This window comes from Schistocerca piceifrons, chromosome X (assembly GCF_021461385.2).
Source record: "Schistocerca piceifrons isolate TAMUIC-IGC-003096 chromosome X, iqSchPice1.1, whole genome shotgun sequence".
Lineage (NCBI taxonomy): Eukaryota > Metazoa > Arthropoda > Insecta > Orthoptera > Acrididae > Schistocerca > Schistocerca piceifrons.
The window spans coordinates 752,122,421-752,146,530 of record NC_060149.1 but is presented as its reverse complement, the minus strand read 5'-3'; the positions used below and the strand labels follow the sequence as shown (position 1 = coordinate 752,146,530).

At 45.1% G+C, this 24,110-nt stretch overlaps 1 protein-coding gene across 1 annotated transcript in view; it reads left to right on the top strand.

Moving 5' to 3' along the window:
- Positions 1-24,110, top strand: part of LOC124722040 — a 1,041,203-nt gene that overhangs the window by 717,279 nt on the left and 299,814 nt on the right. The window contains exon 15 of the mRNA XM_047247232.1: positions 11,638-11,752. Coding sequence (XP_047103188.1) covers positions 11,638-11,752 — 115 coding nt within the window. The remainder of the gene's footprint in view (positions 1-11,637; positions 11,753-24,110) is intronic.

The following is a 24,110-nucleotide window of genomic DNA, read 5'->3' as shown; positions in this document are numbered from 1 at the left end:
GTTAGGTTTAAGTAGTTCTAAGTTCTAGGCGACTTATGACCACAGATGTTGAGTCCCATAGTGCTCAGAGCCATTTGAACCATTTTTGAACCAGAGCAATTGATACATCTGGCTGGAGACGAGCAACCAACTCCTTCATGAGCACCCTTACCACAGGTGCCACAAGTCGCTTCGCCTTTACACCCTAAGGTGGTATGCCCAAAACGCTGGCATTTAAAACAGCGCATTGGGGTCGGGAAATATGGCCTCACACTAAAGCGAAGGAAGCCAGCTTTAATATGTTCTGGAAGTTTCGTGCTACTGAAGGTCAGAATAAAGGAGTCGGATTTCACAAGATTGACATCAACCCTCTTCATGATATGTTGGACATGAACGATACCTTCCGGAGTCCACTCACGTTGCAGTTCGTCTTTGGGAATGTCGACTAGATCCCGGCATGTCACAACACCTTTGCTATAATTCAAGGTGCTGTGCAGTTCAGTGTCTATGGCATACTCTCCAAGGCATTTAGCAGCTTGGAGGTTAGTTGCTTGCTGGGAAGTGGAAGTTTCCACGAGCAAGGTCCCATTACGCAAACGCTTCACTGATTTTAAGGAGCCACAGATGCCCTCCAAACCCTTTTGTATATAGAAGGGCGAAACCTTCTCAAAACTACCCTCCTTCCGTTTTACAATGAGAAAGACGTTCTGATTACCAGAATGCATTCTGTTACTAAAGACTGCACGAGCCCTCTTCAGAGACTGGGTGTTAGAACCTTCCAGTGGCCCACCCTTTCCGCTGGGAGGAGGAAAAGAGGATTTCGAAGGATCCATCTCGGTCCCATGAGCAGCTAGGGAACTAGAAGTCCACCTAGACAGAGCCCCGCGTGCCTAGGTAAGCCTTATACAACTGGGGTGCGGCAGGTGCCCCAGAGGTTGCACACTTGCGACTGTTCCACCCCAACAGCCATGCATCTTATAGGCGCGCAGCACACCGTAAGATTGAGGGGTTTTTATAGAGGCTTACCTTCCTCGCAATCCAGGCGGTCAAGCCAAGATTACCATTCCCCGTAGCACACAACATTCCACCGCCGCACCATACGGTAGTCGCTGAAGCATGTCCAGGGGTTACGGTGACAGGAGACTGGCGGCGCTGACCAGTCCCCAGCTCACGACCCCGGGGTCGGCAAGCCCGTACTCAGCAAATGAATGCTGAGCCCCTGGGGGCTCCAAAGGAAAGACGCTGGTATTGATACAAGCCGAAGTGTGTGTTAACCTCCATACTTTTTTTTTTGTTCTCTCATCCAAGGGAAGATAAATCAGTTTTTGAAAAGAATTTTCCACCTGCTAGGTAGTCCATAAGCTCGCCAATACATGAAAGTTAGAAGGGATCAGTTACTGTTTGATCGTTAACCTCAGCTATAAGCTCGACACAAAGCCTGATCTATCCATTTGTTTTACTTGCGATCAAAAGTGGAGATGCCCAATGACTTGCAGAAACAGATTTCAAAACTCCGATTTACTCTGATCTGTTGCGTTGAAAACCAATTTCATCGCGAAAGGTATCAGGTACCGGATGAGCGCGGTAAAACAGGTTTCGCATTGTCCTTGAGCTTACGTGCGGGTGCAAATTCTTCTCATGTTCTAATGTGATGCCGAAGAAATATCCATATTTTTCACACAACTGATGAATATTGGCATGGGAAACTTGCGTATCACTAGCATGAACATCGATCTGAATATCTAAATCAAATAAATCTAAAGCATCTGTGCCAAAAATGTTAGTATTAGAATAAGACTGAACTACGGTGAAAGGCACTGGCGTAGTCGTATTTCAATTTTTTCTTGCAAAGTTCAAGTTCCTAGAACGGAAAGACTTTTATCGCTGTAGGCCGTGAGGTGCAAATGGTTCAAATGGCTCTGAGCACTATGCGACTTAACTTCTGAGGTCATCAGTCGCCTAGAACTTAGAACTAATTAAACCTAACTAACCTAGGGACATCACACACTTCCATGCCCGAGGCAGGATTCGAACCTGCCACCGCAGCGGTCGCTCGGTTCCAGACTGTAGCGCCGAGAACCGCACGGCCACACCGGGCGGCGCGTGAGGTGCAGGCGTCATTTTTGCCGTTGATGGTGACCTAGTTGCTTAGAAGTATTTTCATTAATCAGTATCGAATTAAAATGGTACAGGCTGATTGCCATTTTGCAGAGATGTGAACCGTTTGTAGTTTGCGCTCTGAATGTGACTATGTGTTCCGACTTGTGGAATACTGTCTTTGAATTATGATAGATGAAGCGTCTGGTTGTACATTTAATAAAGAAGAGCTGATTAGAATGAGGCAAGGTCTGCAGTGTGCGTTTCATTGTGCGTTTGTTGTTTTCGTGTATGGTTCCTGGATGGATTACCAGGAAGGGTGGGTACAGATTCGGAATCTGCTTAATTCAGTTTCCTCGAGTTGAGATTTGTGTGCTACAGAATTTACTTTGTGTTTCTTTTGCATGCACACCTGCTGTGTGTATTCTGGCTTAGGCCGGCCGGGGTGGCCGAGCGGTTCTAGGCGCTACAGTCTGGAACCGCGCGACCGCTACTGTCGCGGGTTCGAATCCTGCCTCGGGCATGAATGTGTGTGATGTCCTTAGGTTAGTTAGGTTTAAGTAGTTCTAAATTCTAGGGGACTGATGACCTCAGAAGTTAAGTCCCATAGTGCTCAGAGCCATTTGAACCATTTTTGTCCTGGCTTACGGGAGTGTCGGCATTCTGCGTGGTGGAGAAAGCAGTTTTTTTGGTCATGTGTAACACATTTCACCCAAGACTTCGGAAGGTTTGAATTAGCCGAGGAAACGACTGGGTGCACCGCGATTTGTTTACACTCCTGCCCGTACCGGCGGTTATCCCCTGCCATGCGAAACTGGGGTTGCTGTGAGCTACCCGCTGTCAGCATTGCAACAACAGGCATATTGAAATCAATTTCAGCAAAATCTTGCACTTCCCGCACTTCGTTTGCTCTATGTAGACTGAAGTGATAAAAGTCATGGGATACGTCCTAATATCGTGTTGGACATCCTTTTTGCCAAGAGTAGTGCAGCAGCCCGACGTGGCATGGACTCAACAATTCGTTGGAAGTCTCCTGCAGAAATATTGAGCCATGCTGCCTCTATGGCCGTCCATAATTGCGAAGGTGTTGCCGGTGCAGGATTCTGTACACGAACGGATCTCTCGATTATATCCCACAAATGTTCAATAGGATTCACGTCGGTCACATAGTAAGCTCGAATTGTCCAGAAATTTCTTCAAACCAATCAAGAACAACTGTGGCCCGTTGTCATGACGCATTGTTATCGATAAAAATGTTGTCGTTGTTTGGGAACATTAAGTCCATTAATGGCTGCAAATGGCGTCCAAGCAGCCGAACATAACCAGAACCCAGTCTGATCCATGTAAACACAGCCTACAGCATTATGGAGTCACCACCACCTTGGTTCAAAATGGTTCAAATGGCTCTGAGCACTATGGGACTTAACATCTGAGGTCATTAGTCCCCTAGAGCTTCGAACTACTTAAACCTAACTAACCTAAGGACATCACACACATCCATGCCCGAGGCAGGATTCGAACCTGCGACCGTAGCGGTCACGCGGTTCAACACTGAAGCGCCTAGAACCGCTCGACCACTGCGGCCGGCCCACCACCACCTTGCACAGTGCCTTGTTCACAACTTGGGCCCATGGCTTCGGGGGTCTGCGGCACACTCGAACCCTACCATCAGCTCTTACCGACTGAAATTGGAATTCAGCAGACCAGGCCACGGTTTTCCAGTCGTCTAATATCCAACCGATGTGGTCACGAGCCCAGGAGAGGCACTTCAAGCGATGACGTGTTGTTCGCAAAGGCAATCGCGTCGGTCGTCTGCTGCCATAGACCGTTATCACCAAATTTCACCCCACTGTCCTAACGGATACGTTCGTAGTACACCCCACATTGGTTTCTGCGATTATTTCACGCATTGTTGCTTGTCTGTTAGTACTGACAAGTCTATGGAAACGGCGCTGTTCTCTGTCGTTAAGTGAAGGCCATCGGCCACTGCGCTCTCCGTGGTGAGACTTAATCCCCGTCGTGCGCCCATAATCATGTCGGAAACCTTTTCACATGAATCACCTGAAAATAAATAACAACTTCGCCAATGCACTGCCCTTTTATACCTTGTATACGCGATATTACCCCCATCTGTGTATGCGCATATCACTATCTCATGACTTTTGTCACCTCAGCGCTGTCACTGAGAACAAGATTTCGATGCTTCAGAATCTCAGGCTGTATTTTGTTATCAGCCAGGTTTTGAATAATGATATCACCAAGCATTTCGTCTTGAAATGAGGCTCCACAAGAGCAGTTAAATTTAAAGTTCCTAATCAAGCCCTAGAGTTCAGTGATCCATTCCTTTTAGGACTGTTTAATAAAACGACATGCATGAAAAAGTTTGATACAAGTAGCAGCTACATGAATCTGAGCGTCGAAGATGTCATTCAGTTTGCTAACAACGTCTTCATAGGGTAGAATCTGGGGCTCATTGCACAACTTAAAAATATACTCTCCTAGCCACGGAAGAAAAGAAGGAGCGTTGTGTTTCACCAGAAACGTTGCATGCTTGGAAATGCTGCTCAAGATTAAGGCGGTTCTCTATCGAGTCCTTTTGTTTTGCATCAGAAGAGCGGAAAGGAGGATGTGGCACCTGACCGCTGGCATTCTGTGCCTCAGTCGTTGTTCTGTGCTGGGTTTGTTGTGCGTTCAGCAGTCGACCAATAGCAGTGATTTGTTGGTTCTGAAACTAAATAAGTGCACGGATTAATAGCTCTCCAGAAGTCACCACTGCAGACAAAAATTAATGACAATGTGTACTGCACTGAGATGATAGAAGTCGTGAGATAGTGATATACACATGTACAGATGGCGGCAGTATCGCGTACACAAGGTATAAAAGGGCAGTGCATTGGCGGAGCAGCCATTTGTACTCACGTGATTCATGTGAAGGGGCTTCCAACGTGATTACAACCGCACGAGTGTGAATGTGGAACGGTAATTAGAGCTAGAAGAATGGGACATTACATTTTGGAAATCGTTAGAGAATTCAGTATTCCGAGATCCACACAGTTAAGAGTGACCCGAGAATATCAAATTTCATTCATTACCTCTCACGACGGACAACACATTGACGGACGACCTTCACGTAACGACCCAGGGCAGCGGCATTTGCATAGAGGTGTCAGTGCTCACAGACAAGCAACATCGCGAGAAATGACCGTAGAAACCAATGTGGGACGTACGACGAACGTATCTGTTAGGACACCGCGGAGAAATTTGGCGTTAAAGGGCTATGGCAGCAGACGACCGACGCGAGTGCCTTTCCTAAGAGCACACATCGCCTGCAGTGTCTCTCCTGGGCTCATGACCATATCGTTTCGACCCCAGACAACTGGCAAAGCCGTGGTCTGGTGAGACGAGTCCCGATTTCTGTTGGTAAGAGCTGGTGGTACGGTTTGGTTGTGGAACAGACCCCACGAAGCTATGGACCCAAGTTGTCAACAACGCAATGTGCAAGGTGGTGGTGGCTCCATAATGGAGTGGGCTGTGTTTACATGGAATGGACTGGGTCCTCTCGTTCAGCTGAGCCGATCATTGACTGGAAATGGTTATGTTCGGCTACTTGGCGGCCATTCATCGACTTCATGTTCCCAAACAACGATGCAATCTTTATGAATGACAATGGGCCATGTCACTGGGCCACAGTTTCTCACGATTGGTTTGAAGAGCATTCTGGACACTTCGAGCTAATGATTATGGCCATGCAGATCGTCTGACATGAATCCCGTCCAATATTTATGGGACAGAATTGAGAGTTCAGTTCGCGCACAAAATCCTGCAGTGGCAGCTCTTTCGTAATTATGGACGGCTATAGAGGCAGCTTGGGTCAGTATTTCCGCAGGGGACTTTCAACGGCTGGTTGAGTCCATGCCACGTCGAGTTTCTGCAGTACGCCAGCCAAAAGGAGGTACGACACAGTATTAGGAAGTAGCCCATGACGTTTGTCACCTCAGCATATACTCCGCACAAAAAGTATGAAGTTTTACAAATTTCTGGCAGTCGCCACACTTAAGCAGCAGACTCGTCGTCAGTGGACGTCTAATGTATCGGTAGTTGAGGTGGCTGATAAAGATGAACAGACATCTACAAAAAGATAACACATTAACAAATTTATTTCCAATATGTACACTAAATACTTGTATGCATAACTATGAAGTGCCGTTCGTCCTTCTGTGCTGTTGAGTTATATACACTGAGAGTAATGTTCTTGATAGTGACAAGTATTCTTGAATGCTCTTTATTTATTTAGCGTATGGCATTACATATGAACAGCGACTAGCAATTATGTATTACATAGTTTTACAAAATTTTACAAAAAGATATTAATTTCATAATTTGTAATTTAAAAAATAAGTCTATAAATTAATATCTAATTTGTCGATCCATTCAAGGGCTGCCTCTGTCACTTCAAAGAAATCTTCCAAGTTCCCATGGTAGGCTCTTCTGCGACAGCTTGTTACAATGTGATTGACTGCCTGGTGTTCATTTCCACAGTCACACTGAGAAGGTGAAGCCCTTCCCCGTCGGTAGAGGTTTCCAGCACAGATGCCGTGGCCTGTGTGGATCCGATTAATTGTTTTCCAGGCATGTCGCGTTAGTTCCATACTGCTGGTCTTGTTTCAGGTGTTTGGAGGGTCTGATATTCCTCAAGAGCAATAGTCCACTTTTTGTTCTTACAGAAAGTAGCTGCCTGTAGCGATTCTGCCAGTAGGACAGATGGCTGCCTAGATTTTAATCGGTTCATTCGGAGTGCAGGAACGTCAGAGTGCATTGGAAGCTAGGGGATTTTAAGTAATTTTTGGTATTCCTTGCGGAGGGCATTCTGTCTTCGTAGGTCTGGTGGCGCAATGTTGCTTAGATGTGGTAACCAGTATAGAGAAGTAGATTTGATGCAGCCTGTTATTGTCCTCATTGTTGAATTTAGCTCCACGTCAATTTTTCTCACGTATTTGCTATTGAGCCACACTGGGGCACAGTATTCGCCAACAGAATAGGCCAGCGATAAGGTAGCGCATCACAGTTCGTAGCTCTTGCGCCCAATGAGGTGCCACTCAGCTTCTGCATGATGTTATTGCGTGATCTCAGCTTTGCTGCGGTGTTTTCTAAGTGCTTCCTGTAAAAGAGGGTTCTATCAAGAGTCACTCCTAGATATTTTGGAGAGTCTTGGTGGTGAAGGACCTGACCATTAAAGGTGACATTCAACTTCGCATTGCCGGCCGGAGTGGCCGAGCGGTTCTAGGCGCTACAGTCTGGAACCGCGCGACCGCTACGGTCGCAGATTCGAATCCTGCCTCGGGCATGGATGTGTGTGATGTCCTTAGGTTCGTTGGGTTTAAGTAGTTCTAAGTTCTAGGGGACTAATGACCACAGCAGTTAGGTCCCATAGTGCTCAGAGCCATTTGAACCATTTTTGAACTTCGCATTGGCCAATCTGTTGTAAGGTGAAAGCAGCTGACTTCTGTCTTCGTTTCATTTGGTATCTGTCTCCACTTTTTGAACTATTCATCTATTGTGCTTAGATCTGCGGGTAGGATCTCCTCACCAGCTTCAAGAGTTCTCTGCTGGGTGGCCAACGCCAGATCATCTGCATAGATTAACTTCCTTGACTTTTGTTTCATGGAGGTCAGATGTATACAAAACAACAGGAATGGCGGCAGAACTGAGCCTTGAGGAAGAGCATTATCAAGTTTCCTATGTCTGCTTAGTTGTTTGCCAAGGACTACTTGGTAGTATCTCTCAGACAGCATGTTGTTTTGAGCCTGATTGTGATTTGGCAGTGTATGACACTAGCGAGTTTGTACAACAGTCCTTGTCTCCATACAGTATCATAGGCATCTGTAAGATCACTAAAAGCCACTGACGTTTTAAGGCGACGTTGGAATCCAGTTTCTATGTGTGTAGTTAAGCTAAGCACTTGGTCTGCACAGCTTTTGTTTGGTCTGAATTCTGCCTGTTCGATGGGAATAACTTTATGGATCTTTGGATCGATTCGGTTGAGGATGACTCTTTCCAAAAGCTTGTAGGAGCAGATCAGGAGGACGATTTGACGATAGCTACCAGTTTTGTTCGCTGGTTAACCCGGCTTCAGTATTGCTATGATTTTTGTTTTTTTGAAGGCTTTTGGCGCGTTCCCTGATAGCATAATATTAGTGAAGAAACTTGCAAACCATCTACGAGCCCCGTTTCCACAATTGATGAGGAACTCTGGATGTATCACATCAAATCCTGGAGCTTTGCGTTTTTTCATTTCTTTGATTGCTGCAATGATCTCATCTACAGTGAAGTCTCTGGAGTACTCTGATTTGTTGGGTGGCTTCTGCTTCAGGTTTCTAAGCTTTTTCTTAACCATTCTTGTGTATGGCTTATGTGGGGGGGTGCTTTGTAGAGAGAACTTATTCTGTTCGCAATCTTGAATGCTGATACAATCCGATAGGTGACTGACATGAAATAGTGCTTAGTGTTAATAGCTCCGTGCTACGTCGATGTAATGTCTCACTGCAGTCGTCCATACTAAGGTTGATAAGTCGGTAGATTCAGTGAGTCTGGGGCGAAACGCTGAGTGCGGTTGCTTATAAAGACGCGCCGGACAACCAGAGTCGTGGCCAGTGAGATCATGTGAACTTAGCGTCCTCTGGTATCGAGTATGCGTGGCGTCCCCAACAGAGACAGCGAGAAGGGAGACCGAGTCCGCTCGGTGGGGCCCTCGTGTGAGATTTAACTGTGCGTCACTCAGTAACGGGCCGCCGGAGATCATGGGTCCCTTATGCCAAAATACTCAGAATATATACCTGAAAAACTTTAAGTTTGTCAGTGGAGTTCTGGTTCTCCCTGCATATACTATCTTGGTGCAACTGTGCTTCTCTTAGGTGTGACAGCATCTGGTTGTCATACAGCCCACCAGTCACTGAAAACTCCGCACCCAACCAGGGTGTGATTCTTGTCACGGCCACGAGACGTTTCTCCATACACACAGAAACACATTTGCAACATTTACTTTACAAACTTATGATTTCAGTAACAATAGCCACTCTTTTTCTTGTCTATTCTTCAATGAACACGACTCACGGATGCTAGAATGCACGTTAGTCACGCGCAGGTGGGCTGTGAGCTGTGACGTCACTATCAACCCTCTCGCCACACCGCATTGCATTGAAAGCTTATACGCACATGGCACATTCATGTTTAGCTCATTTTCCATGTTTTAATGTAATATAATTTTTGCTATTATTATTAGGCTTTATATTAGTGTATTTTTTTCTATGGTCGGTGAAATACTGGTACACAGCCTCCGAAGAACGTCATTCCCTTTGCCTGTAAATCTGCATTCTTTTGCCTAAGGTCTTTTACTTCTGTTTCCGTTATTTATAATTGTTGGCGTAAGCACGCATTGTCGCATTTACAGCGGTGTTCGTTTTCATGGTTAACATTTTGTCTAGTAGGAATTTCTTCATTAGTGAGTAATATGTGATTCTTGAGTTTCTCCCGGCGTATTTGATAATCAAAATATCCACGGGTGTACTGCTGGTCTACAGTGTCCAACGGGCACAATATTTCGGCGATCATACATGTCGCCATCATCAGGTGAACTGCCGGACTGAGCTCCTGTAAACGTGCCGGTACGGAGATCCATACGCTATGGCTGCTCAGGGGGAACTGGGTTTGGTCGCGGCGGCGGCCGATTTAAATACCCTCCGCCCGCGGTGCACTCCCTCCGCCGTCCGCGCCCCGCGCCACGGTCGCGCGGTGGAACAGATTGCGACGACGTCTGAGATGATGTCGGTGTGATGGCTCTGTCCACCGTGGTCGTCACAACTATACGTTTGCTCGATTTACTCTTGATTAACCCAATCGCTGGTTCCCAAGCCTTGCTAAGATTATTGCCACAGTCACGGTTTATGAGGTCGTCATTGGTGCGAATTTCGGTGGCCTCTCTAACAACGCAGTCCCAGTATCTCGACGTCTGTACCACAATCCTCGTGCGTTCATACTCCATAGCGTGATTTTCCGACAAACAATGTTCAGCGACCGCCAACTTGCTCGGATACATCAGTCGAGTGTGCCTCTGGTGTTCACGGCATCAATCCTCGACGGTACGTATCGTCTGACCAATATACGACTTGCCACATTGATACGGAATCTGGTACACGCCGGCCTTCCTCAAACCGACGTCATCTTTGGCGCTCCCCACCAGTGCACGAGTTTTATTCGGAGGACAAACCGCAGTTCCGATCCGGTGTTTCTTCAAAATGCGGGCGATTTTCCCCGACAGTGTGCCTGTATATGGAATAAACGCAGTGCCTACCTCCTCCCTCGTGATTTCATCCATCCCCACAGGTTGTGCTGTAGTGGTTGGGTGGAGAGCACCTTGAATCTGCCACTCTGAGTGCCCATTTTTTCGAAATACAGTTCTGAGATGTTCCAATTCCTGGGGTAGACTCTCTGCGTCAGAGATAGACTCTTATTTACGGTACTTTGCTTTTGTGCCAAAAGGTTTCTCTCATCAATAGGCTCAATACCACGCCCTAAATCATCACCGGAGGATGGTACATTTAGAGTTGGAACAGCATCCATCTTCAATCTGCGTTTCGCACTAATATTCAACAGTTCACTTTTCAAATCCCTTTCATAATCCTAATCAGTATAATGTATTGGGCAGACACGAGCATTTTCAACTGCAAACGAATCTGTATGTTTACAAGGATTTATACATTTGTGTTTCATCTAGTTGTGTTTAGGAAATATATGAAAAGTAATTCCTAACTTACTTATTTGTCTGTTGTGATTAGTACAACTGGCGATCACACATCAAACCATTATTTTTCACTTAAAAACTTACCCTTTAAAGTCCCTCAATATACTGATAATTACAGTGTAACTCTGTACTCGATCGCCTGTCACTAATAAAAATTCACACTGCCGTAAACAACCTTGTTTTCGCACGTAAACTTAATCATAACACAGTTCGTTACCGCAATATCGGGCTGCTGAGCGCTAGTTGGGTTTCCTGTGAGCTGCGATGACAGCGGCTCGGCTTGCTACTGCGCATACACCTCGTGATCCCGATTTTAATAGACGGGACATTACAACTGGTTTGAAGAGCTGCACTATAACTGTGTTCGGACTGAATACCACAACAGTAACGATACTCTGCTTAGAATCTACTGTTGTGGTTTACATCCATATGATATGTATGTTTCATTGACAGTGTTACAATTTTCATGACCTGTTGTGTATCAGCCGGCCATTGAGGCCGAGCGGTTCTAGGCGCTTCAGTCCGGAACCGCGCTGCTGCTACGGTCGCAGGTTCGAATCCTGCCTCGGGCATGGATGTGTGTATGTCCTTAGGTTAGTTAGGTTTAAGTAGTTCTAAGTCTAGGGGACTGATGACCTCAGATTGTAAGTCCCATAGTGCTTAGAGCCATTTGAACCATTTTGTAGTGTATCATACTTAATGCATGGCGAGTAGCACATACACACACTGACCCTAACTTAACTGGCTATGTTTTTATGTTCCAGCATTTATTTGAATACAGCGAGAGGTGGGACTCCAGCGAGCAGCCCTCTAGATTCTCCAGATCCTCCTACTACTCTCTCCGTCGGCACGTTGGACTCTCTGTCATATAAACAACAGGTCTGTTCCTAATCATTACTTTTTAATTACTTGTAATACAACCGATCGATAAGAAACCGATTTGTGTTATTACTAGAATAAATATCAGAATCCAAAATGAAACTTTCGCTCTGCAGTAGCTTCTTCCTTGAAATCAACCGCTGGCCGAAGTGGCTTTGCGGTTCTAGGCGCTACAGTCTGGAACCGAGCGACCGCTACGGTTCGAGTCCTGCCTCGGGCATGGATGTGTGTAATGTCCTTAGGTTAGTTAGGTTTAATTAGTTCTAAGTTCTAGGCGACTGATGACCTCAGAAGTTAAGTCGCATAGTGCTCAGAGCCATTTGGACAATTTTGAAATTAACCTTCCAAAAGCATTACAATCGAGTGTCATAGTGGACTCGACACTGGCCATATGAATTCTACAGGCAACGACCATCATCACACGCCTCAAGACTATCTCTAAGTTTGAATGGCAGGAAAACGGAGAAACGATACTGTGAAATATGCATTTTTAGTTGGGCTGTGAGCATATTTATAAGCTCAGGACGTTCTGCAGCCCCATTCCCTGCTACTTGAGCGTGGTACGCTTAATGTTATTGCGTAGTGCCCACACTGCTTGCGACAAAGACAGACGCTACAGAATGAGGAAATTTCTTGGCCTAAGAAATCTACAGACTTATCTGTGGTGTATTGCTGCAACGAATGAGTACTTTTGGAGGCGGTCGATCAGATACTACAACACACACGCACACAATTTATTAGTAATTTATTAAAGCTTGAGCATGGTAACTATTTAAATTTGTATACAAATATGATGCTGTCGCTTTGATAACATTAGCGTGCCTCGCGGGATTAGCCGAGCGATCTAAGACGCTGCAGTCATGGACTGTGCGGCTGGTCCCGGCGGAGGTTCGAATCCTCCCTCGGGCATGGGTGTGTGTGTTTGTCCTTAGGAAGATTTGACACACATCTGATTTGAACATTAGCGCTTTGTTCATTGCACAGTTATAGTTTCACATCAGAGTACATTTGTCTATAAGCAGTCGGATGTGTGCTACAACGATATTGTCATCGTTAGCGATGATTACAAGTGGTCGCTGATTACACAGAGACTGGGTTGTGCAACACTGCGCCAGGACTGCGTTCACAATGACATCGACAACGGCCGTCAGACACCGTCGCCAGAGGTTGCCCGATAACATCGGCCGATAGCGTTGACATAGTACGTCCGATTTCCTTCGTCAGTTTCTGGCAATGTCAAGGAGGTTAGGTTAGTCTAGAATCTATTCTATGTATGAAGTAGGTTAAATTTTAACCTCTAGCGTGGGGTGGATACAAGGATACCTCTGTGCTTGGTTACGAATGCTGTATAGCAGCTTCTGCTGTTAAAAAGACGCCGAATGCATGTGAATGAGCTTTCCTGTCTCGTAAAGCGAGTACTATACAAACAGTCATCAGTTATCAGAATAACCAGACAAGTTTCACAAATACATGTGATGACTGGAGAAACGCTCTGTTAAATACTCGAGGCAATTAGTGGTGACCTTGAAAAGGAACTTATAAACACTCTGTTGAGCTGTATTTATTTAAATTTGTGCAGACGTATCTCAATTAACCGTCAATCACTGTCATTTAGCACAAGAGTGAAAGACAAGCATAAAGTGCAGCATAAGTTACTCTGAAAACCTAAAGCTCATAAAAATGGGAATACATACCGTACACCATATTTTCAAACCACTTCATAGTAACAGAATCACTACCCTACTGGCATAAAACGCCAGTAAGCAGTAATAATAATTTGTAGACAACTAATGACAACCTTCCACAAAAGTGATCCAGCACATTACCTATAAGCATACAAGATATGCTCCCCTTTTTACTTGAACAAATTAATTTTTGAGGTTATAATCTATCCCTAAAATTTCCAATAAAAATTGCGCCTATTTGAGGTTTCGAAGTAACCTGCAGTTTCACCCAATAGATTCCGAACTATATTTCTGCCGGCCGGGGTGGCCGAGTGGTTCTAGGCGCTACAGTCTGGAATCACGTGACCGCTACGGTCGCAGGCTCGAATCCTGCCTCGGGCATGGATGTGTGTGATGTCCTTAGGTTAGTTAGGTTTAAGTAGTTCTAAGATCTAGGGGACTGATGGTCTTAGAAGTTAAGTCCCATAGTGCTCAGAGCCATTTGAACCATTTTTGAACTATATTTCGATTGTGATATTTTCGTCCTCTAGATGACACAAACACAATATTTCATGGACTAAACCTATTAGTTTCTGAAATTTTAAAATAAATAGTTTACGTACTACAGGAAAATTAAAGAGACCTTTGGAGAACAGAGAACCACTGTATGAATACCAAAAGCTCAGACAGAAAATCAGTCCTAAGCAAAGGCCGGCCGGAGTGGCGTTGCGGTTCTAGGCGCTACCATCTGGAACCGAGCGACCGCTACGGTCACAGGTTCGAATCCTGCCTCGGGCATGGATGTGTGTGTGTGTGTGTGCGTGTATGTGTCGTCCTTAGGTTAGTTAGGTTTAATTAGTTCTAAATTCTAGGCGACTGATGACCTCTGAAGTTAAGTCGCATAGTGCTCAGAGCCATATGAACCTAAGCAAAGACGGGAAAGCAGAAAGATGGAAGGAGTATATAGAGGGTCTATACAAAGGCGATGTACTTGAGGGCAATACTATGGAAATAGGAGAGGACGTAGATGAAGATGAGATGGGAGATATGATACTGCGTAAAGAATTTGACAGAGCACTGGAAGAGCTAAGTCAAAAAAAGGCCCCGGAAATAGACAACATTACACTAGAGTTACTGATAGCCTTGAGAGAGCCAGCCATAACAAAACTACCGTCTGGTGAGCAAGATGTATGAGACAGGCGAAACACCCTACGACTTCAAGAAGAATGTAATAATTCCAATCCCAAAGACAGCAGGTGTCGACAGGTGTGAAAATTACCGAACTATCAGTTTAATAAGTCACGGTTGCAAAATACTAACACGAATTCTTTACAGACGAATGAAAAAACTGGTAGAAGCCGAACTCGGGGAAGATCAGTTCTGATTCCGTAGAAATGTTGGAAAACGAGAGGCCATACTGACCCTACGACTTGTCTTAGAAGATAGATTAAGGAACGGCAAACCTACGTTTCTAACATTTGTAGAGTTGGAGAAAGCTTTTGACAATGTTAACTCGAATACACTCTTTAAAAATCTGAAGGTGGCAGGGGTAAAATACAGGGAGCGAAAGGCTATTTACAATTTGTACAGAAACAAGATGGCAGTTATAAGAGTCGAGGGGCATAAAAGGGAAGCAATGGTTGAGAAGGGAGTGAGACAGTGTTGTAGCCTATCCTCGAAGTTATTCAATCCGCATATTGAGCAAGCACTAAAGCAAAATAAAGAAAAATTTGGAGTAGGAATTAAAATCCATGGAGAAGAAATAAAACTTTGTGGTTTGCCGATGACATTTCAATTCTGTCAGAGACAGCAAAGGACCTGGAAGTGCAGTTGGACAGAATGGACAGTGTCTTGAAAGGAGGATATAAGATGAACAACAACAAAAGCAAAACAAGGATAATGGATTGTAGTAGAATGAAGTCAGGTGATGCTGAGGGAATTAGGTTAGGAAATGAGACACTTAAAGTAGTAGGTGAGTTTTGCTATTTGGGGAGCAAAATAACTGATGATGGTCGTAGTAGAGAGGATATAAAATGTAGACTGGCAATGGCAAGGAAAGCGTTTCTGAAGAAGAAAAATTTGTTAACATCGAGTATAGATTTAAATGTCAGGAAGTCGTTTCTGAAAGTATTTATATGGAGTGTAGCCATGTATGGAAGTGAAACGTGGACGATAAATAGTTTAGACAAGAAGAGAATAGAAGTTTTCGAAATGTGGTGCTACAGAAGAATGCTGAAGATTAGATGGGTAGATCACGTAACTAATGAGGAGGTACTGAAAAGAACTGGGGAGAAGAGGAAATTGTGGTATAACCTGACTAAAAGAAGGGACCGTTTGGTATAACATGTTCTGCGGCATCAACAGATCACCAATTTAGTATTGCAGAGAATCTTAGAGGGTAAAAATCGTAGAGGCAGACCAAGAGGTGAATGCACTAAGCAGATTCAGAAGGATGTAGATTGCAGTAGTTACTCGGAGATGAAGAAGCTTGCCAGGATAGGGTAGCATGAAGAGCTGCATCAAACCAGTCTCTGGACTGAAGACCACAAAAACAACTACATCGTGTGTTATACGAGAGTTCCGGAACCTGTACAGAAAATTGGAATAGAAGTCAACATAAACATCATTTCCGCCCTTTTTATTGCTCATGAAAACCACACATTGCACGTTGTACCACCATACAGCGGACATTCAGAGGTGGTGGTCCAGATTGCTTCACACACCGGTAACTCTAATACCCAGTAGCACGTCCTCTTGCACTGATGCATGCCTGTATTCATCTTGGCATACTGTCCACAAGTTCATCAAGGCACTGTTGGCCCAGATTGTCCCACTCCTCAACGGCCATTTGGCGTAGATCCCTCAGAGTGATTGGTGGGTCACGTCGTACATATATAACCCTTTGAAATTTATCCTAGGCATGTTCGATAGGATTCATGTCTGGAGAACATGCTGGCCACTCTAGTCGAGCGATGTCGTTATCCGGAAGGAAGTCATTCATAAGATGTGCACGATGGAGCCACGCATTGACGTCCATGAAGACGAATGCCTCGCCAATATGCTGTCGATATGGTTGCACTATCGGTCGGAGGATGCATTCGCGTTTCCAACAGCCGTTTCGGCGCCTTCCATGACCACCAGTGGCGTACGTCGCCCCACATAATGCCACCCCAAAATAGCATGTAACCTCCACGTTGCTGCACATGCTGGACAGTGTGTCTAAGGTGTTCAGCCTGACCGGGTTGCCTCCAAACACGTCTCAGACGATTGTCTGGTTGAAGGCATATGCGACACTCTTCGGTGAAGAGAACGTGATGCCCATCCTGAGCTGTTCATTCGGCATGTTGTTGGACCCATCTGTACCGCGCTGCATGGCGTCGTGGTTGCAAAGATGGACCTCGCCACGGACGTCTGGAGTGAAGTTGCGAATCATGCAGCCTATTGCGCACAGTTTGAGTCGTACCATGAAGTCCTATGACTGCACGAATAGCATTATTCAACATGGTGGCGTTGTTGTCAGGGTTCCTCCGAGCCATAATCCGTAGGCAGCGGTGATCCGCTGCAGTTGTAGCCCTTGGGCGGCCTGAGCGAGGTATGTCTCTCTGCGTCTCCTCCATATCTGAATAACATCGCTTTGGTTCACCCCGAGATGCCTGGACACTTTCCTTGTTGAGAGCCCTTCCTGGCACAAAGTAACAATGCGGACGCCATCGAACCGCGGTATTGACCGTCTAGGCATTGTTGAGCTACAGACAACACGAGCCGTGTACCTCCTTACTGGCGGAATGACTGGAACTGATCGGCTGACGGACCCCCTCCGTTTAATAGGCGCCGCTCATGCATGCTTGTTTACATCTTTGGACAAGTTTAGTGACATCTCTGAACAGTCAAAGGGACTGTGTTTGTGATACAATATCCCCAGTCAACGTCTATATTCTGGGAACCGGGGTGATGCAAAACTTTTTGATGTGTGTATTTAGCTCTGTTATCAACAATGAATAATAAAGTTAATGATAATGTAAGAGTACTGAAAAATCAGTCACACTGTGTCGGGTTTCTTTGGATCACATAACTTTATTGAACCAAGAGTTATTACTGGTGCTTGTGACATATTTGTATAACACTGGCGACGGGTTAATGATGGCCACAAATCAAGAACTGAACGAAAAGCACAACGTCTAATCATGTTAAAATTTAATGTTCTGATTGGGAATAAATTTACTGAACGGTGTACCAAAATCTGAATTGTGAACAGGAACGTTCACTTTCCAAATGTGACTTGGGTTTCCAATACACAGCCCACAAAACACTTTCTTTCCCCGTCATGTATCGTCTCCTACGCTACAGTCGTGAAGGTAATCTAAGGGAGGGAAGTCGTGTGCGCCAACTGCCTGTCAACGGTGTAAACTTTGCTCTGCGTGCTATCGTAGTTTTTGTGATAGCTCGTCCTATCCCCTGAGGCAATAGCTGGGGACAAGCGCAGTATTCACACTAAACGAGCGTGGATAACCAACCCACTGTCGTCAATCCGCCAGATGGTTTCGATCTGGGCTTAGCCCACTTCCCTATCTCGCGAGCTAGCTCGCAGCGCGTTGCACTCTACAAGCAGGTTCGTATTCATTGCTTAACATTAAACGTAATTTCGACATAACTGTTAAAATTCACAGACCCGGCACCTCGACACACAGTTAAATAACAATATTGAAGAACGATCAAAGAGAATGTCTGGGTCCATTAAATAGCTATCGTAAGAAGTACTGCCTGATCGAGATAGAACATAACAGCTCTTGGCTGCAGACACGCCGGAAGTCCGTAGTGGCACGGCTTTCCACTTACGAGGAAAACTCCCCATCGCACCCCTCTCAGATTTACTTACACTACTGGCCATTAAAATTGCTACACCACGAAGATGACGTGCTGCAGACGCGAAATTTAACCGACAGAAGAAGATGCTGTGATATGCAAATGATTAGCTTTTCAGGCTATTCACACAAGGTTGGCGCCGGTGGCGACACCTACAACGTGCTGACATGAGGAAGGTTACCAACCGATTTCTCATACACAAACAGCAGTTGACCGGCGTTGCCTGGAGAAACGTTGTTGTGATGCCTCGTGTAATGAGGAGAAATCCGTACCACCACGTTTCCAACTTTGATAAGGGTCGGATTGCAGCCTATCGCGATTGCGGTTTATCGTATCGCGACATTGCTGCTCGCGTTGGTCGAGATCCAATGACTGTTAGCAGAATATGGAATAGGTGGGTTCAGGAGGGTAATACGGAACGCCGTGCTGCATCCCAACGGCCTCGTATCACTAGCAGTCGAGATGACAGGCATCTTATCCGCATGGCTGTAACGGGTCGTGCAGCCACGTCTCGATCCCTGAGTCAACAGATGGGGACGTTTGCAAGACAACAACCATCTGCACGAACAGTTCGACGACGTTTGGAGCAGCATGGACTATCAGCTCGGAGGCGATGGCTGCGGTTACCTTTGACGCTGCATCACAGACAGGAGCGCCTGCGATGGTGTACTCAACGACCAACCTGGGTGCACGAATGGCAAAACGTCATTTTTTCGGATGAATTCAGGTTCTGTTTACAGCATCATGATGGTCGCATCCGTTTTTGGCGACATCGCGGTGAACGCACATTGGAAGCGTGTATTTGTCATCGCCATACTAGCGTATCACCCGGCGTGATGGGATGAGGTGCCATTGGTTACACGTCTCGGTCAGCTCTTGTTCGCTTTGACTGCACTTTGAACAGTGGACGTTACATTTCAGATGTGTTACGACCCGTGGCTCTACCCTTCATTTGATCCCTACGAAACCCAACATTTCAGCAGGATAATGCACGACTGCATGTTGCAGGTCCTGTACGGGCCTTTGTGGATACAGAAAATGTTCGACTGCTGCCCTGGCCAGCACATTCTCCAGATCTCTCACCGATTGAAAACGTCTGGTCAATGGTGACCGAGCAACTGGCTCGTCACAATACGCCAGTCACTACTCTTGATGAACTGTGGTATCGTGTTTTAAGCTGCATGGGCAGCTGTACCTGTACACGTCATCCAAGCTCTGTTTGACTCAATGCCCAGGCGTATCAAGGCCGTTTTTAAGACCAGAGGTGGTTGTTCTGGGTACTGATTTCTCAGGACCTATGCACCCAAATTGCATGAAAATCTAATCACATGTCAGTTCTAGTATAATATATTTGTCCAATTGAAACGTCCCCTTAGAAAAATTTATGAATTACTGTGCTCATAAACCTGTACGTTATTCGAATTTCAAGCAGCTGAGCAAAACTGAACGTACTCAGACATTACTCACTTTAGTTATTCTGATCAACACTAAACTGACACACAATATTTTTAGCGCAACGCAATCTGACTTTCAAAAATCCCTACAAAAGAATGGCTCTGACTAACAATAAGCTATACCTTTCATGAAGCACTTACCTCACAAAAATCTTCGTTACTCGAACTACTGCAATACAGCGAGCGCCACTACTGCCAGCTAAATAAAAGATTCTAACTAGTGAAGGCACTAACTACTGATAGGCATAGTTAGCCAATGAAAGATTTTGACAGAGAACAAACAATATATTTACCTTAATAGTGTTCAAAAGTCATAATATATATATATATATATATATATAGTGTTCAAAAGTCATTATATATATATATATATATATATATATATATATATATATATATATATATAATGACTTTTGAACACTATTAAGGTAAATATGTTATTCCAAAAGTAAGGTCCGATTGATTGCCAAATTGAAACCACAGTGAACATCAGAAATGTTTTACTTGTAACAATTAGCTACACCTTTCAGCTACTTCTCTACGTAGTCGCCGTTCTGACTTAGACTTTTGTCATAGCGTTGTACCAACTTTTCAATAGCCTCATCATAGAAGGCAGCCGCCAGTGCTTTCCGCCAATTCTCCACGCTGGCCTACACCTCGTTGTCTGTGTCAAAATGTTGTCGTCAAAGACAGTGGTTCATGTGACCAGAGATGAAACTCAGGGGGAGACAATTGCGGACTGTATTGTGGGTAATCTAACATTTCCATTTGAAAACGATGCAGGAGCATCTTCATTGCCCCTGCAGAATGCGGCTGAGAATTGTCGTGAAGACGAAACAGCACGACAGTTATGTAATGTTAGCTGCATAGCTTCAGGCGAAATTTCTCACCAGGCCCTCGTACTTGGCGGCAGACACTATTTTCTAGACATCTTTACGCACTCACTGCGAGCTCAGAAATGAGAAGAGCGACGTGATGCTAACTGGGGTTATACTAGAGACACTACCCAACACATCTGTGCAAAGCTTTATCGGATTTTCATAGTCGTTTCCATTTCGCGACCGATCGGACCTTACTTTTGGAATAACCCTCGTGTATATATATATATATATATATATATATATATATATATATATATATATCATCTCATGACATCCAGTCTTACAAATTTACTGTCCAGATCATCCGCTCTCAAAACTCCGCCATCTCTCTCCCCACATCCACCACTGCTGGTGGTTCACTGCCAACTGTGCAACGCTACACGCTGTTCACATCCAGCTGCCCAACACTACAATAGCAAATATTCCAACAATGCAAACCAGCCACACACTGCACACAGCACAGCCAGTAATTTTCATATAGAGCGCTACGTGGCGTTACCAACATAAAAACCTAAACAGCCTACTTACACAATGAATACCCGTTTATCATCTGCATTTCTTCTTGATGTAGCACTTTTAATGGCCAGTAGTGTATATGGAGATGGTGTCTGTTCTTTCGGACAAGTCGGAAAGAACAGACACCATCTCCATATAAGTATATAGTTCTGGCAATACCGTCCATGATCTTTGGCCAGTAGTGTATATGGAGATGGTGTCTGTTCTTTCGGACATGTCCGAAAGAACAGACACCATCTCCATATAAGTATATAGTTCTGGCAGTACCGGCCATGACCTTCTTCTTCTGTGCGGAGGCACACATATTACCCGAACTCTTACGGGACTTGGTAAGAATGTCTTCCACGAGTAATGAGTGTGTTGGGAAGGGACACTACGAATGTAGTGTGTGGACATATAAGGTGAGAATGTGGGTCTCGCGGGAGGCGTGTGTGAGATAGTCCCTGCAGTCGCACTATCCTCTGTGTCCTCGGTGGCGCAGATGGCTAGAGCGTATGTTATGTAAGCAGGAGATCCCGAGTTCGAGTCCCGGTCGGGGCATAAATTTTCGCCTGTCCTCGTTGATATGTATCAACGCCCATCAGCAGCTAAAGGTATTAATATATAATTCTAATTTCGTCTCAGATTTAGCCGTAAGATGGCCCGGTGGGTAGCCCATCAAAAACTGAACACAGACCAAGCATGAAAACTGGAAGATGGGCAACTGAAGTTTGAGAAAAGTAGGACAATTAAAACACTGAACGGTCCAAGTAGAAGATGTGTCACATCGAGCTAATTTATGAAACACCGCGTCGTGGTTGTATGGTCACATCGTTGGACAGCGGGGCGAGAGGTCCGAGTACAAATCTCGCTCGTATCGCAAACCTTTCTTTTTTCACAAAATTGGGAACTTTCCGTCCGGCCATTGATGTGTCTGTTCTTCTATAGTCTTGGTAACTGTCATGCTATATGTTGGTTAAAGAATATAACTCATGCGGTTAGAACATATTACCGTCGCTAGTAAATGTGATGAACAGTGAGACCAAGCGAGATGGTGCATAGACCTCTCACAGAAATGAAAACAACTAATAAACGGTTGTGAGCTATTTTACAACAAAGGAATTCAAGAGTCAAAATTTCCAAAACGGAACGCAAGAGTCATAACATATGGTACCTGTATAGAACAAATAGGAGGTACGTGCGTCTGGAGGTCGATTCCTTACACCTCGCTGTAGCAAACGGACGTTACACTACGATAGAGACACACATTTGAATACAGCGAACAGACACTTCAATGACCGGACCATCAGTTCATAGTTTTGTGAAAGAAACTATGGCATGAGCGAGATTTGAACTCATATCTTCCTTTTCCGCAGCCCAACGGCATAACCATACATCCACAACACCATGTCTACTGTAGTAGGCTCTATGCTGCACATCTGGAGCTTGGACCATTCACTGTCCCTATTTTGCTTCTTTTTTCACAGTTCAGTACACTATCTTCCTGTTGTGCATGCTTGATCTGTGTCCAGCTTTTGTCGGGCTATTCACTGGGTCATCTTACGACTAAATCTGGAGAGGGTGCGATGGGGAGTTTCCCTTCTTAGCACTGTGATTGCCACGAGGCTGCCGCCGGCCACAGCAGACCGTGACACCAGACGCTGTGGCCTGGGATAGCGGTGGAACTGTGGTATAGTAGCCAGTCGACATCACACAGGGGCAATCGTTCCGGGTTCAGAGGTTGGCACTAGAGGTTCCGCTGTTTTCCAACAGCGATCGGCCCCGCCCAACTGCTGGCCGTAGTAGTGCAACGACCCGTAAGCTGAGGCGCCACGAATCACGTAGATAAGAGACCAACCGACTGCAGCTCTAGCCCATCAGTCAGGTTGGAGTCATAGCAGCGCACACACCTTGGAGCCTTTACAAGACGCTGAGCACAACAACTGTAGTGAGTCTACTATTAGTAGGTATAGCAGAGTGTTAGGGTGTGACAAGACGAGGGATTTTTCCAGATAGCTGGAAATTAGGCACGTTGGTGCAGGGAAAACTCAGGTCCAGGTCCCCTGCTGTGGCGGGACCAGCTAGCAGCCTGTGGGTGAGGCTATGCCAGACACCAAGAAGCACGCAAGTAGGGACAACCTCCCACTACCACCATCACCAATAGGAACAATGAAGAAACCTATCACCAACATGGTCCAGTCCAGAGACAACGAAGATCCATCTACACAAGGGAAAAAAATCAAGAAATGAAGCAGAAAAGGTGAGAAGACGACGAAGGAAACCGGCATTAGAATAATCAGAAGAATCCAACAAGACCTTTTACAGGACGAAAGCCGTTCAGAAAAATGCAACGAAAGAGAATCGATCGACGTTTCACACTCACATTAAAAAATTGATTTTCAAGTAGGCGCCAACCGAGACACCACAGAAGAAGACGACTACGGCTAACAATTCATCAAAGTCCCCCTCGGAGATCCATACATCGGAAGACTAAGCAAAAGACACATGAACAGAAAAAAGAAAGTTGAACATTGAATCAGCTAAAAAATGCGATTCCTTGATAACAACTTCAGACGAGCCACCTGCACAACAAGCCACAGAGTCACAAGACAACATTGAGAATAAACAACGGGTATCCTCATTGGTTGTTCAGTACAACGCAAACCATACAAAACTGACAAAGGCTATCAAAAATGTGATAGGGAGGAGCCTCAGAGAGATATTCAGAAGAGACATATCATACCATTTGGACAGCATTAAAGACTATACAAGAGGATTCAACTTTTTCCAAGTCAATAAAATACCATTCTGCACTCACCAGAAACCAGACAAAAGGGACTTGACACTGGTAATCAAGTAACTGCCACCATATATAAAAGAAAAAGAAGTCCAACAGATACTTCGGAACAAAGGTTTCATGGTCCGAGAAGCGCACCAGTATCACAAGAAGAATTCCGAAACTGAACAACTGGTTTTGCAAACTAAGTTTATAGCTGTTCTG